The sequence below is a fragment of the Nematostella vectensis genome, chromosome 8, assembly GCF_932526225.1.
Source record: "Nematostella vectensis chromosome 8, jaNemVect1.1, whole genome shotgun sequence".
Classification (NCBI taxonomy): domain Eukaryota; kingdom Metazoa; phylum Cnidaria; class Anthozoa; order Actiniaria; family Edwardsiidae; genus Nematostella; species Nematostella vectensis.
Genome location: NC_064041.1, coordinates 5,439,197 through 5,453,757, shown reverse-complemented (window position 1 = coordinate 5,453,757; position 14,561 = coordinate 5,439,197). Strand labels below are relative to the sequence as shown.

Here is a 14,561-nt window from a genome sequence, read left to right as displayed (position 1 = left end):
CAATATTTTTCTTCGTTTTCTCGCGCGGTATTATAGGCTTGTGTGATGACATTATCGTTGGGAATCTCTCTGAGAATATTCTTCAATGAAAGATTAACGTCTCTGACAAGCCTTACACTGTGGTTTCCTAGTCATTTATTGAAATGTTTTTATTCTGTGTAATTGACTTGTATTTGTGTTTCTGTTAGACTTCAAGCACCCAAGAACATCGACCCGAAAAAGGAAGACTGTGCGTATGTATGCACATGGTAAGTAGAGAAAGACCTTTCTTCTAGAATCTCTAAATCTCCCTTTTTCTATAAGCCCTAGATCTGTATCCTTCCATAAGGAGGGAGGGAGCCAAATCATCCTCATTTAGTTTGGAACTACCTCACTAAAAGAAGCTAAATATTGCCTAGACTTACCTAGGTGCAATATGGACTTAGACTAGCCTATCCTGCAAATGCACTAGTCATTCGAAACCCCAGCTCCTATGGTCATGGAAAAAAAGGGGTTTAACGGTTATTGTGGGGGTTAAGAGAACCTGCCAGGGGAGGGAGGGGAGTTAGTTAGTTTACTTTTCTCCACCCTGGGGAAGTGTAGACAAACAAAGTAACAACCTGATGGCACTGGCTAATGTCAGATTGCTTGTTGTCTAAAATGTCATGAGGTTGTACCATTTGCAACCTGAGGGGCAAAAGATAGGGGCATTTTACTGTAATTTTGTCCAAGGGATGGGGGCTTCAAGTTTTGTTTACGGTTTTAATCAAATCCCCTACTGTTCCCAGGAACCATGGGGTAGGGGTTTCATTCACTCTCATAATTACTGTGTTAACTGTCATGCAAAGGACGAAACTATAATGCACAATGAAAGCACATAGTGCTTGATGTCTGCTGATCGATAGGCCTGATGCATGTACATTGATACTAATTTAATTCATTTTAAACTTTTTTGTGGTTGCATCAGCTAATTCAGATTTTTTCTTACAGGCATGGACATGTTTAGTTTTCAAACCCCATTTAAGATGCTACTCGGGTAAGTTATCCGTTTGATATGACAGAACTACCATCATATAAATTGCAACGATGGGTTTCACTTTCATAGTCTCATATCTTTATATGCAGCCTTGTCAATGATGATCACTGCTTTTTGTTGTTTGATATTCCGTGATAACATTAGCAGTACCACCAAGATCTCTGAGACATGCAACCCGGTCCACTCTTCTGGTAGTGTTGCATCTGTAGATACTTAAATAATTTGTGTTCATTTACTAGTGACTTGAACTCCGTTGTGGTGGCAATAAGTATGGTCCCCTGAAAAGGCAATGATGCCAAGCATAAGATCATCATAAAAGTTCTTGCTAGAAGATGCAAAATTGTTTCTAAAAGGTAAAATGTGAAAGTATATTCTACTTTTAACTCTTTATGTTTGATAATTTGCAACAGTGATGATTGAATAAAAGCATAGTTCATCTGAATAATATTGTAGAAAAATATTTCGCCCCTATCTGAAGTTGCAAACCTCAAGATAATTAGCTAGTTTGTCACTTTATTTTTGTGTCATCTTATTTGCTTTCATTTGTTGTAGGTTAATAGAGGGCAGATAGTCACTTAAGGTATTATATCAGGTAAGAACACAAGTTATGTTGTTATTGCCATCTTATGTGATCTGATGATTGAACACAAATGCATAGTTCATCTGACTCAGATGACGACAAATGTTTCGCCCCTATCTGACATCACAATTAATGCTTCATTTTCCATTTTGTATTTGTTGAAATGGCAATGGTAACCCTTGGAATATCTGTTTATTAACAGTTACTAGCTGAAAGGACTATTACAATGGCACAATCACTCTTCTAGTTTTACTGAGTAAGTTGTGGCATCCTGGTTACTAACTAATTTGAATTAACATCACCGCATTGTACAAAGCTCAGAAACTTGAAAAAGAATGCTCTTTGAAGTAATTCAAGTATAACAAGCCCATCCATAAATAGAGTAGGTCATGAAAAAGAGTGATTTGTACGTTATGCTAATGAGAAGCCTGCTGTATTTGAATCAAGAAAATTGTCTGCTTTCTTTCTTATGCAATCAAGGGATATGCAGCCTATGTTAGGGTATCTTATATTTTGTCTGCAATGGATAACTCTTTAGTTTCTTGGTCAATTTATGTTTGTGGAATGCAAATGATGACTACCAGTTAGGGACAGCAGAAGCCTAATTGGCATGAAGAGAACATACTGGGTTGATAGTACTGATGCATTCCATGTCAAGCAACCTTTGACTTTAACCTCCAATCCCTTGAATCATTTGAAAAAAACAAGCTATGTATTCTCTTGATTAATCTCAAAAGGAAACCAACTTTATACAGAAATTTTATTCCAATAGCTTGCAATGTTGTAAGGTGCCACATATCTCTGTGCTAACCTAAAATTTTCTATTTTAGACCCAAATACCATTTGCTAACTTTGGAGACTATAGCAAAGAAATATCTAGAACATCTTTCCAAACTATGTAAGTATTAGTAAGTTCTGCTTTGTTGGCTGTTGTGTCGATGATGACTGGCTGATATTTGCTACTCTTGAATACAAAGTATTGTGACGACAACAATCACCATCCTTCTGAGACACTAGCTCAAAGTTCCATCTATTGCTGAACATTGTACACAGGGTCAGGATGTATTCATTTAATTCTCTTTGATCTTTTGCAGGATTCAATGTTAAAGACATAGAGATAGCTCAAGAATAATTTCTAATGCAATTGTACAGTAATTGAGGAAGTTAAAATAAACTCACATAAATTAATTATTCTTTGTTGCCTTTTTTTAAGATTGCTAAAATAACACTCAAATCTCTCTCACTCTGCCAAGGCCAGTTAAATGGTACAGGGCCCTTTTCTCCTAGAAATCAGATTAATTCTAACCCCAGGGATAAATGCATTTTTTAAACAAGAGGTTCCGCTATAAAAGAAAAATATCCTCCCACCCCTGGGCTCTTATTTGCAATTATAATCAGAACACTGCCATGCAAAAGTCACAGATTATAAACCTCCCGTAAAATTGCAGCTAATATCTGAGACTAAAAATTATAAACCTCCCGTAAAATTGCAGCTAATCTGAGACTAAGTCGGCTGGAAAAAACTATTTTTGCACAAGTAACGAGGTAGTTGTGTTAAGAGCTGCTTTCCAATTCTAAATTTTGCGCTATCCATAATCTAATGCATCTGCAGAAATTATTCTCATGCTTTGATGAACATGCTCTTATTTTAGAGCGCACACAGCTTGGTATAGCATTTTACGATAGATAGAAACTTTTTTAGATGGACAACTCTAGGAATGATATTTTGGTTTAGAATATAACATTTGAATTGAGCACTCAAAGCAATTGTCCTGACATGTTGACTCTTTGACAGCTGATTGATAACTGATTGTTCTTAATCCCAGGGGTGGGAGAAGCTTTCCCTTCTATAGCGGAACCTCTTGTTTAAGTGGCTAATTATCTCCTGGTTAGTGCTAACCTGCTTTCTAGGGACAGGCTTCACCTATAGCAGGCCTTGAAGTATGGCAGGGGGCTCAGTACAATTAAGAAAATGTTTAGTGCAAAGCCATTCTTAATTTGCCTTTAAACTATTGGTCCAATGTGTTGCCCCACCCCTTACATGCAATAGCCCTGTGGTAAGCAGGTAGGAGCCAATGGTGTGATATCAAGAAAGCAGTCCATTGTCTCCACAACAGAGTAGAATAAAAAAAAATCTCCCTGAACCATTAGAAGAAAAAAATCATTGCTGCGGAACTCCCTACCTTGGATACCAGAGCCTCCAGACTTCTCTTGCCCATTGACACTCTAAAATGTCATTCAAATGTGCTGCACAAGATTCTTGATTTTCCCTGGAGACATTTTGCTGTCCTATATTTAGTTTTGTATGTGTAGGAATTGGTTGAAATAACTATTTTTCAATTTTTATCTGACGTTGACCGAGATGCAGTTTGCACTTGTATCCTCGACCTGGAATTATAGGCAATTTCTGTGCTGTATAAAAAGATGCATCTGTGGCTATTGACATGCGGTAAAAAAAATTTAACGAGGAGAAAAATAGGGCCGGGCTCTCCACGGGGCACCTGTTTCTATCGGCTCGCGCAATACTGGAACGAGCAGGCCAGGGCGCTAAGCCCGATCCTTTCTGCATTTGCATATTGCAAAGCAAAAGAAAGGAAAACAACTTGTAATGGCACGAAAATAGCGCCTTGAAATCCGCCTTACCCTCTCACTACTGATCTAACCATGGCGAACCTGGACCTAAGATGGATTCTACTGACAATAATTGTTTGTCTTATTATAGAAGGTGAGTTAGATTAGCATGGTTAGGCGAGCAAACGGTGTTACGCTACTATAGACTCTACGACGCTCTAAACAAGTCGAATTTCTACCAAATATCGACACATTTTGATTAATTATTCAATATCCAATTATAGCTTAAGCGCTTGAGTGGCTCAAAGGATGGCCGTTGTATTTTTTAATATCAGTTTCTCTCGGTTGGCATATTATTACTGTACTTTTATATTTGGCATGTGGGATAGTTTAGACTCTAGTCACGCGACAAACTCGCTGAAAAGGACGTTAGACGTGTCGTTCTCTTGTAGGACGTGGATTTGATAGGTAAAAACAATAGTGATTTATTAAGAATGGAGAACTTTAAGCTCCAAAGACCTTATAAATAGTCTAGCGAAAAAAGGATATATCTGTATAATTATATGAATCTTTAATCCCGCTATAGAAGTTAACATATTTTAAACAAGTGTGTCTAATATAAAGTACGCCTTGCGACAATATAACAAACCTTGTACTTTATTAGTATCCTGTCAGGTCCAATAAGGCAACTTATTATACACAAACTGTGTTATAATCACTCAGCAAATTTGACATTTCTTTAATTGGATTATACTTAGTTCTTTGTATTTTTAATTCATACATCCTCGAATACTGCAAACATATCATTTTCGAAAGCTTTGATTAATTCTTTTTTTTATTCATTTATATTCACTGGAACATCTGTTCTTTGTCTGATATAGGCACCTGTATTTAGCATTTTCCAATTTTCTCTATGTTACATTCTTCAATCAGTGCTATTAAGCAATTATTGGATGAGGTTTTATTGATACCAAGAATAGTCAATGTTGACAAAAGTGGAATCTTGTGTGGCCAAAGGCTGAGATTGATTCCACTTGGCAAGACATTGATTATTCTTGATATCATAAAAACTATAATTGTTTTATTATACATTGTTTCAGTGAAAACATACTTTAGCGAAAAAAATATATTTTTTTATTTGCCCAAAGGCAAAGAATAGTGAATAGAGTTTTGATTGCCTTAGCTCTGATGGGATAAGTGTGTTCCTGTGATAGCTTTCCTTGTCTGCTTAACTGAGCTCACGACAACCATGTCACACTTTTATTGTATTGGGGTTCAAGTGATTCAAATATTTGTCAAATTACAGTGGACCTCTAATCACACACACCATCCCTCCCTCTTCTACTTCATTATCTTCTCATTGCTAGTTGACTTGTCTTAACATTTTAGGGGGGGGGGGGGGGAAATGTTCCCAATTGCATCTTTACAGACAACAAAATTGAGTATTTTTACAACTCATGAGATTCTATTTTTCCATGAAGGCGTTTTCACCTATATATCCTGCATTATAACATGAGTGATTTTTACTTTGCCAGCTGGGGTTAAAAACTGGCTGAACTATGGCTTTATTTACAATTTTTAATCAACTTTGTGTAGTATTTTACTGCCTCAATCTGCTAGCCAACAAATTCTTAGGGGACAAATTCCCAAGAAACAACTGTGCATCCATTAAACAGCTGTTTTAACAATCTAAAGTCAACTTTTTTTTGTCCCAAGGTTCATTAGTCAGAGAAGCATCTGCAACTGAGTCATCCACACCAACACCAACCAACACATCAGCAGCCACACCAACTCCCACGGAACCAGTCCAGCTAAATGTCAACTTCAACGACACAAGCGACTTTGGGCGATTACCACCTGATAGTAATCGTGAACTTTTAAAAAGAATGCTATATGTTGTGAGTGGCCAAATAGAGTTCTTTTACATTCTTGACTTCAGCAGACCTATAAGTATTATTTATTTTATATGAGAAGACCACTACCCTAATCTTTATTGAGAAAATATTGTTTTTCCTTTTTCAGGCTGTTGGTTTAAGTATCCTGATTGCTGTATATTTTATATTTAAAACAATTCAAACAAGAAGAAGAAAAAGCAAATCCAAAAAGTAAGTTACTCTTAAAATTTTGTTGAACGGATTGCTTGTGGCTTAAAGCTAGTCCATTTTTTCTTGCTGGTGATAAGTTTTTACTTTTTTACCATAAATTTAAATAACTATTCAGTGGTGTGATCCAGTAGCAATAGAATATTTTAATGGTGGTACTAATTTATTTTGTAGCTCGAGTGTAGGCTATGGTCATGGTACCACGGGCTATAGGATAATTTGACTCAAAAATGAGGTCTAAATTCTTGTTAGTGTTTAATAAGCATTTATTCCTACTGTGACTGGATGTATTTGGTCCTGCAGCGAGTTCTGTTCCTACACGCTTGCGACCTTCTAAATGCCGTCACCTGGTTAATAAGTAACTTGACTAAATCGACCCCCAGCAGCGCATTTTTTTCTCTTCCCCATTATAAAATAACAGGGTATGCAAAAGAAGCGCTTCCCATTGTTCTCTCATCTCCTCGTTTTCTTACCCCTTACTTGACAAGTTACTAGGAACAGTGATGATGGATCCGATCTTATAAAAACAAATCCAACCACCAACATCCTAAGCTGGGACTGTTTTGGACTTGTCATCACAAGGGAAATGTACACAAAAGCGCAATTAAAATAGCAAGAATCTATACATTATAATGGTGAAGAGAAAAAAGTGCCCCTGGCGGTCAAAATGGTCGAGTTACTCATTTACCAGGTGGTGGCGGTTACACAGCGGTTGTTTGGAAGGTCGCAAGCGTGTAGGGACAGAGCTCCCTGCAGAAGCGAAACCAAGGCAAATACATCCAGCCAAAGTAGGAGTACGTTCTTATTCAAAACTAACAAGACATTAGACTTCATTTCGGAGTCAAATTATCCTATAGCCTGTGGTGGTACTTACGCTATTGCAACTTAATGTTTCTGTAAAAGGTATTATAGTTGCCACAATGCGCATGACTTTTGTTGTGCGATCTCTGGGTAAACACTGACCTTTAATGGGCCAATAGGTTACCGACCATCTTACTGCTAATCATAGCACTATCTTTAATCCCTGTTGCTGCTGCACAAAAACGACAATGACTATGGCCTTTGCCAATGTCACTTGAATACAGTCTAGTTCAGAGTTTATCTGCTGAAGTCTCAAGTTATCGATATTTCTTTACTCTATCCTATTCACTTTACAGGTATGGTGTTATCCACACTACAGGGGATTTAGAAATGCAGCCTCTCGACCGAGAGGATGACGACGAAGATGACATGACAGTGTTTGACAGAAAAGCGGGGAAATAACAGCAGTGAGGGGAGGCTTGATTCTATGTTGAGTACCCAGGATACCACAGTGTCTGCTCAGGGGCGGGTACAGGGGGGTGGATTGGGGGGATATCCACCCCTTTTTTAAGTAGAAAAAAAATTAAAATGGGCACATTGTTTGAAAAAAAAAATGTCTGAGGGATTGGAGGTACTGTCCATGTGCCTTTGCCTGCTTGACTTTGGTGATGCGACAAATCCAATTAAGCATGAAGTATTGTTAGATCTACAGTATGTGACCTACCAATAACCACTGGATCAGTTATAAGCCATGCTGTGGTTGAGGACCTCCTTGGGCCCACCCGCGCAAAACATAATTCAAAAGTCTTATAAGGTAGTCTTATCGGGTCAATTGTTAGCTTGTGCATTTACAAACAGGGATATGTCTAGTTCTCTCTGCTCATATATGAGAAAAGAACAGTAGGGGATTTGCGCTAAGAGATCACATGACCTGGGTGGCAAATTCAAAACAAAACAATAAAAAAAATCAGAAATGACTGCACCCGTCATACCAGAGGACAACAAAAAATAAAATCTTTTAATGAAACTAGACCCTTTTAGAAAAGAAAGCATTCTGGCTTTTTTAATAAGCGCTGAATAAGTTGCTGTTTTTTGCTGTTATTTTGCCGCTAAAAGCTTAAGCGCACGCTAGTTTGCTACCAAACAGTCACATGATCTCTTAGCGCAAGTCCCCTTTTGGGGTGGATACCAAATAAATATGTGCCTAGGATTGGCTGAAGGGGTTTGAGGGAAGGGCGGGGACAACAATAGATTTTTTTTGTGTTGTTGTGTTATGGCAGCCTACAGCCTAGTATTCTAGTATTATGGATATAGAAGAAACTTTTTTTTGTTAGGCTGTACCAGAAATGCCTGTCGAGATTGATGCCGTTCAAACAGCATCATATAGCTGGCACAGTTTGAGATATTGACCGAAATTTGCTCGTTAGGGCTTAAGTCAAAAGATGTCAATCAACCACTGCGCAACATTATGCTGACGTGTGTGAAATAGAAAAATGCTACGTGTTTTTCCCAACAATACAGCCCAGAGCTTTAGACTGGCTTAGGTTAGCCTTCGTGCATTTGGCAACCAGATGCACCCAGGCTATATCAGGTTAAATAACAGCTATTACGTGAGGGGTTTTTTTTTTTGTTCTTTTCTGATGAATATTAATTGTTAGATCTAATTAGGGACAGTGATGTAATCGAAAGTTGTATCATATTTGAGTCATATTAGAAAATAAGGGTGTATGATAATAAAGAATTTAGACCTGTATGTTGAATTATGGTTTTTACCAATAAAACAATTGATAGAAAAATAGGATATAAGAATGAGTCTTATCTTAGAGTAATTTTTATTAACACGTGAACTACACTTTACTGTATTAGAGGTGTTTTCAAAATGCCGTTCAACAAAATGTCATTGTTAAAGTGTAATTCAGTAGTTAAGCCAGAACAAAGGAGAACAAAGACATTACAGTGTTTTAGTAATAAGCTAAAAAGTATTTCACGTGTTGAAATGACTCTACACTGATTCAATCCAATTCCATGTTCTCCTGTGTGTTTCCCTGACTATTACACTTTGCCTATCACACTTTGTTTCACGGGTTTATGAAAATAACTCTAATGCTATTAGCTTGGGTTTCTAGTTCTAAGTAAGTATTTTCGGGCAAGTGTTTCACTTAGCCTCACAATAATAAAATAAGTCAGGTAAATAAATTCTATTCTCTGGACCCATCCATGGCACATTGTATGTAAAAAAGTGATGACGATTAGGGTCTCAATATTGTCAACTACCAGTTTTTCTCAGAGATTTGTTCGAAGTGCAAGGGAACATATTTGCTTGTCAAAGGAGAATCCATCCTTTCGTTGTTGCCTTAGGGGACCCCCATAAAAATGGACGGGGGTGATCTTCGACAAATCAAATTTAACCCTTTTAGCACTTTGGGCGTGGTCAACAGCAAATCTCACTCCTAAAGTATAGCACAATGGTGTGGTTGAAGCAATTTCGAACTCTTAAACACGAGGTTCTGCTATAAAAGGGAAAGCTCCTCCCACCTCCGGGCTCGAATTTGCAATCATAATCAGAACACTGCAACGCTAGCAGTCACAAATTATAAGCCTCCTGTAAAATTGCTTATCTCTGAGCCTCAGTCGGCTGGAATAAACCTTTTTTTTGCACAGGTAACAAGACAGTTGTGTTAAGAGTTCGATAAATTAGTGATTTGCTGTCCATTCACGTTTTCGGTGCAAAATTTAAAATTTGCGCTATCCATAATCTAACGCACCTGCATAAATTATTCTCGCGCTTTGATGAAAATGCTCGTATTTTAGAGCGCACACAGCATGGTATAGGATTATTTTACGATAGACAGAAACATTTTTAGATGGACAACTCTAGGAATGATAAATGATAATTGATTTGGTTTAGAATATGAAATTTGAATTTAGCGCTCAGAGCAATTGTCCTGACATTTTGACTCAGTGACGGCCGATTGATAGCGGAGCCAAGCGCGGCCGCAGGCCGCGCGCGTAGCCCCATAGGCATAGAAATATGGTATAGGTATGCGACTTGGTCGCGGGTACCCTGTGGTGTCACTCGCCAGCCAGCCAGCCACCAGGCCCCACTCGGCCCCGAAATGGCGACTAAATACAAGCACGGAGCAAGGGGAAAAGTTCTTGTCGATTATGCGATGATTATTTATTTTGCCTCAAATTTTGTGACTTAAGGATAAAGTCAACTAGAGGAGATCTACTAACATTCATTCACGCCAAGATTTATCTGGTTTTAGCTAGTAAATTTAAGCAAGTAACAGTTCACATTAAAAAGCGAACAGAACCACAAGAAAGCGACCAAAAAAAAACAATGCAAGGTGAGTTTCGGACGACTATTTGTATTGTCTATTGAGGATATGACAGTTATTAGGCTTTTTGTTGTCCTTTTTGTATGCTTTGAGAATGCGATTACTTAACTTAGTAATCAAATTATTTGAGCATAACAAGTTTTGTTTTGACATTCTTCGTTTTATCTATATTCTTGATTGTGTTGAATAAAATACAATGCAACAAAAACTGGAATTCGTCTTTAATAAGACTTCTTCAGGGCAGATTGATTGTGTTGAGATATTTCATAAAGGCTAACCAATATCGTGTTGCATTTGTCAAATACTGCTAAAGAAGACCGTTCTTGTCTTTATATCCTGTGCTCTTAGTCCTAAGAAGATACATATCCTTAGAAGATACAGCAGCTTTTTCAACTTACAAGATAAATTTTCCTTACCGAGGATAAAAAAAACCTATTTTCAATATGTATTGTTGTTATTGTCTGCATCTTGCATCTCATGTGTTTATTTTTTTTTTCAAATAGTTGTGGAAAATTAGTTAGATTATAAATGGCTTGATAAAAAGATTGTTTTAAAATAATTAATATATAATAAATAATTGTTTTCACTCTTTTATGAACCAGGAACTACCTGAGGGCCAAGATGAATGCTAAAGACTGGAAGACATGAGAATTGAAAATCATGTCTTGAAGAGAATAGTAGGATGTTCTTATTCACTAGTCATTTGATACCCCCACACCCATGGTCCCAGGGAAGGGTGGGGGATTAAACTTTAATAAAAGCCTGTTTCCAAGCTAAGAGTCAAAAACAGTCAATACCACCACCCCTATTGACATATTCTAGTTAAAAAGTGGTCTAAAACCCCACATTAACCCCTGACTTCTGTGGGACCATAAGGGAGGGGGCGCAAATGACTAGTTCATAGTAGTTCTAGCATACTAGTTCACTAGTTCTCATAGGTTTTTTTAGAACAAGATACTTATATAATATAAAACTAAAAACAAATTTTTGCTTTTTAAATAATAAATCTGTAAAGAAAACAGTTTTCTATCAACCTAAAGATAATGGGAAAGGGGATATTTTAGAAAAGTACTGAATATAATTATCACATTATTGTTATTATATTTTCTTTTCAAACATTTAAGGAAGAGTCCTATTTCTTCCTTTTTCTTCTCCCTGTTGACTATTTTTATGCAATTGATGCTCTTTGCTATTTCCCCTCTACACCAAAAATAAATTAATGAACAGATTTGATTTTTAAATTAGAAATTTTCATTTATTACTTTCACTTATATTTTCTTTTTAGGATTTTCTTTCCAAGTCTCTTGCCCATTACATTTATTTTAGATGTTTAGATTTATTTCATTGGAATAGTTAGATCCAGGGTTTCTCAAAACACCAAAATAAAATGCATTACTGGATGTATATTTGTAGATATTAATTCCCATGGGGATGGAAAATCACCACTTAAAATGGTACATTAAATCTTCAGCATTGCATCTTATCTAAAATTGTGTCTGACACTATATTCCATCTTTGAAATCCTGTTTCATCCATTGTTCTTCGCAAGAACAAAGCTTGTCAGAATGTAGCTTTACAAATGTACATTAATGGAACTTTTATTGAGGGGAAGGGTTTTTTTAGGGCAAGATACTTAAACTTTATAACACTAGCAACAACCTTGTTCTGTTCACATAGCTTGGGTAACAAAGACATGGCCTCTTTAAAGCCTGTGGTGGTGAAAGGGTTAAGATAATGGGAAAGGGGAAATGTCAAGAAATGCTCACCAAACCTTTCAAGTTGAGTCAACTCACTTTATATCTTCTCTCCCGTCGATTATTTTTTAGTCAATTGATATTCTTTGATTCCTCTCTACCCCAAACATAGATCAATGAAAGGGTTTGGTTTGAAATTAAAAGTTAGCATTTTCAATCTGTTTTTTTCTTCATTGCATTCATATGGGAGTAGGCCACCAACAACAAGGCCACTATATGGTAAAGTGGGGTGCACCAATATGTAATGCATGAAAGGAGATATATTTTTGGATTTTAATTTCCAGACATTTTTCTGAATATTCGGTCCAATGAAGGAGAGAATCGCCACTAAATCAATACATAAAAATCACAGTTAGTATGGCATCTAAACAGTCTAAATATATTATTTTGAATCTTTGGAATGCTGTTACATCCATGACATTTTCTGCACAAGGGCAAAGCTTGTGGGAGTATTGTTTTTATTAAAAAAAAGATATTCATAATGGAACTTCTATGATGGGACATAAGAATTTACCATTAGACTCTTGACAACTTTGACAGCCATATCCACACCAGGAATTGTGCTTGTTAACTTTGATGTACTTCATAATTTGAATTATTGAATAAGGCCTGGATCCATTTGGTTGGTACAATAAATAAATCTCAGTAGAGAGCAGGATCCTAGATCCCCCAATAATACCTTTGATCAGTCAACACAAAAGGTGTTTATGCTGGCTCCGCTTTTAGGCAGTGCCTAAATCTATATATTAACTGGTTGTTCTTGAGTCCGGGGTTGGGAGGAGCTTTCCCTTTTATAGCGGAACCTCGTGTTTAAGCACAAAAAAACACAATTTCAGGTTTCCTGATGACGTCACCATCCAGCACATCTGGCTATATTCATGACCTGTAGTTATTAGGATGTGAGGACCCACTAGCGTGAGAGTTGATACTCCCTAAGGGATAGCAGAAGCGGGAAAAAATACACCCCCGAGGCATAGCAGTTAGTAGATTTTTATAACCTAAAAGATAGGACGGTAAGCCCTACAAAGACATCACCAGACACAATCTCATTTGCCACTTTATTCTATATAATTGATTTCTCTTGATTATATTCTCTTGTCTTGATTATTCTGTAATAATGTATTGCATTCTTGCAGAACTTCAAACGTCATCATGCAATTTATGTAAATGACGTCATGCATATGTACGGGAACTTTGCAATGACGCCAGGGTAGCCTGTCAAAGTTATAACGTCATTTCTGATGTCACACACACATGGGATTTTTCTTAGACATATTTATTCACAAGATGTCCATACGGCATTATATTAGCAGTTTCCTAGCTAGCAGTTTCCTAGCGGTTTTAGCAACAAGTTGTCTGGGCTGTTTGCAGTTTAAAATCGCCGCGATATATATCAACTTTAAGCTCAGTACGATATTCCTGAAGTGCTGCTTACGACGTCACATACTCAAATGTGCTTTTGTGCAGTGACTTGCGCTAAGGTATCTGTGACGTCATCGTATATCAGCCAATCCTGTTTTAAAAACTATCGTTTTTCTAATCATTTTTTCGCTTTTTTGTCGCTCTAGAGCTTTGTAAGTAGAGAATTTCCACGTAAACTTGCAGGAATTCGTTTTTACTATGATTTTGCTGGCAGCCATCTTGGAAATGGAGCCTAGTCCCTAACGTTTTAGAATATCACAGCTCTCCTCCGCGCTCGCCCTAGGCTTTTTTAGACCATTCAGAAAAACGACAGCCATTGATTGATATGCACCTTTTAGAATAAGTACCGCGAGACGTCGATATAGACCTTGAACTCTGTGCGACAGGCAAGCATGCCGTTTCTGTAGTGGATGTTTGCCGTGACTCGTAACTCGTGCATGCCAATCATATCGAGTGGTCTCGCGCTGAAAACTATAGCCTCGATACCATTTCGCCGGATACCAAACGGGGACGTCGAAGCTGAGAACGAGTACCGGAAGTCGCAGATGATTGGTTGAGCCAGTAGGTGTGGCGGGATGTACGGGATGAGGCGGAGCAGATCCTGATTGGCTGGTACGCCATAGGGTAGTGTGGTCGTGTAGTAACGCAAGGCCTGGGGTGTACAGTATCCTTGCAAGCTGCAAGGCGTCACGCAAAACCTGCAACGTGAAGACCAAGTGACTGGTTAAAGATACAGCAAATGATATGGGTTTAGCTCTTTGTCGGCACGACTAACTCGCGCAAATGAGAGAGAGAGAAAGGAAAGTAAGGTCCTCGCGCGTACACACGCAGAGATTGTAACTATAGTGAAGTAAAACAATATCATCCTATCCCAATGCCTGGATGGCCGTAAGAGTTGTCTAAAGTGTCTTTTCAAGATTCAATGCATTCCCATAATGCTTGGGAGAGTGTTCAGGTCTCCAAATTAAAGCGTGG

General features: G+C 37.6%; 2 protein-coding genes and 2 non-coding genes across 5 annotated transcripts in view; 3 read left to right on the top strand and 1 right to left on the bottom strand.

Moving 5' to 3' along the window:
- Positions 1 to 1,415: 1,415 nt before the first annotated feature.
- Positions 1,416 to 1,500, top strand: LOC116612192. Its single transcript, XR_004293823.1, has one exon. It is a non-coding gene; the product is annotated as a small nucleolar RNA snR60/Z15/Z230/Z193/J17 (small nucleolar RNA).
- Positions 1,501 to 1,639: 139 nt separating this feature from the next.
- Positions 1,640 to 1,726, top strand: LOC116612193. Its single transcript, XR_004293824.1, has one exon. It is a non-coding gene; the product is annotated as a small nucleolar RNA snR60/Z15/Z230/Z193/J17 (small nucleolar RNA).
- Positions 1,727 to 4,147: 2,421 nt separating this feature from the next.
- On the top strand, positions 4,148 to 8,870 carry LOC5504497 (membrane protein FAM174). Its single transcript, XM_032372812.2, has 4 exons — positions 4,148 to 4,320; positions 5,883 to 6,064; positions 6,189 to 6,271; positions 7,426 to 8,870. Exons 1-4 carry the CDS (start codon positions 4,260 to 4,262, stop codon positions 7,529 to 7,531), a joined length of 432 nt encoding a protein of 143 aa, XP_032228703.1. The 5' UTR covers positions 4,148 to 4,259; the 3' UTR covers positions 7,532 to 8,870.
- A 4,338-nt stretch (positions 8,871 to 13,208) lies between these two features.
- Positions 13,209 to 14,561, bottom strand: part of LOC5504495 (hemicentin-1) — a 51,339-nt gene continuing 49,986 nt past the window's right edge. For both annotated transcript variants that reach the window (XM_048731550.1, XM_048731549.1), the window contains exon 33: positions 13,209 to 14,284. In XM_048731550.1, coding sequence (XP_048587507.1) covers positions 13,921 to 14,284 — 364 coding nt within the window. In that variant the 3' untranslated portion in view covers positions 13,209 to 13,920. The remainder of the gene's footprint in view (positions 14,285 to 14,561) is intronic.

Excerpts from the sequence above, each read along its gene's own strand:
- LOC5504497 (XM_032372812.2), top strand. The coding sequence starts at position 4,260 with ATGGCGAACCTGGACCTAAGATGGATTCTACTGACAATAATTGTTTGT. Across the intron at positions 4,321-5,882 it reads TGTTTGTCTTATTATAGAAG|GTTCATTAGTCAGAGAAGCA; the intron begins GTGAGTTAGATT and ends TTTTGTCCCAAG. Across the intron at positions 6,065-6,188 it reads TAAAAAGAATGCTATATGTT|GCTGTTGGTTTAAGTATCCT; the intron begins GTGAGTGGCCAA and ends TTCCTTTTTCAG.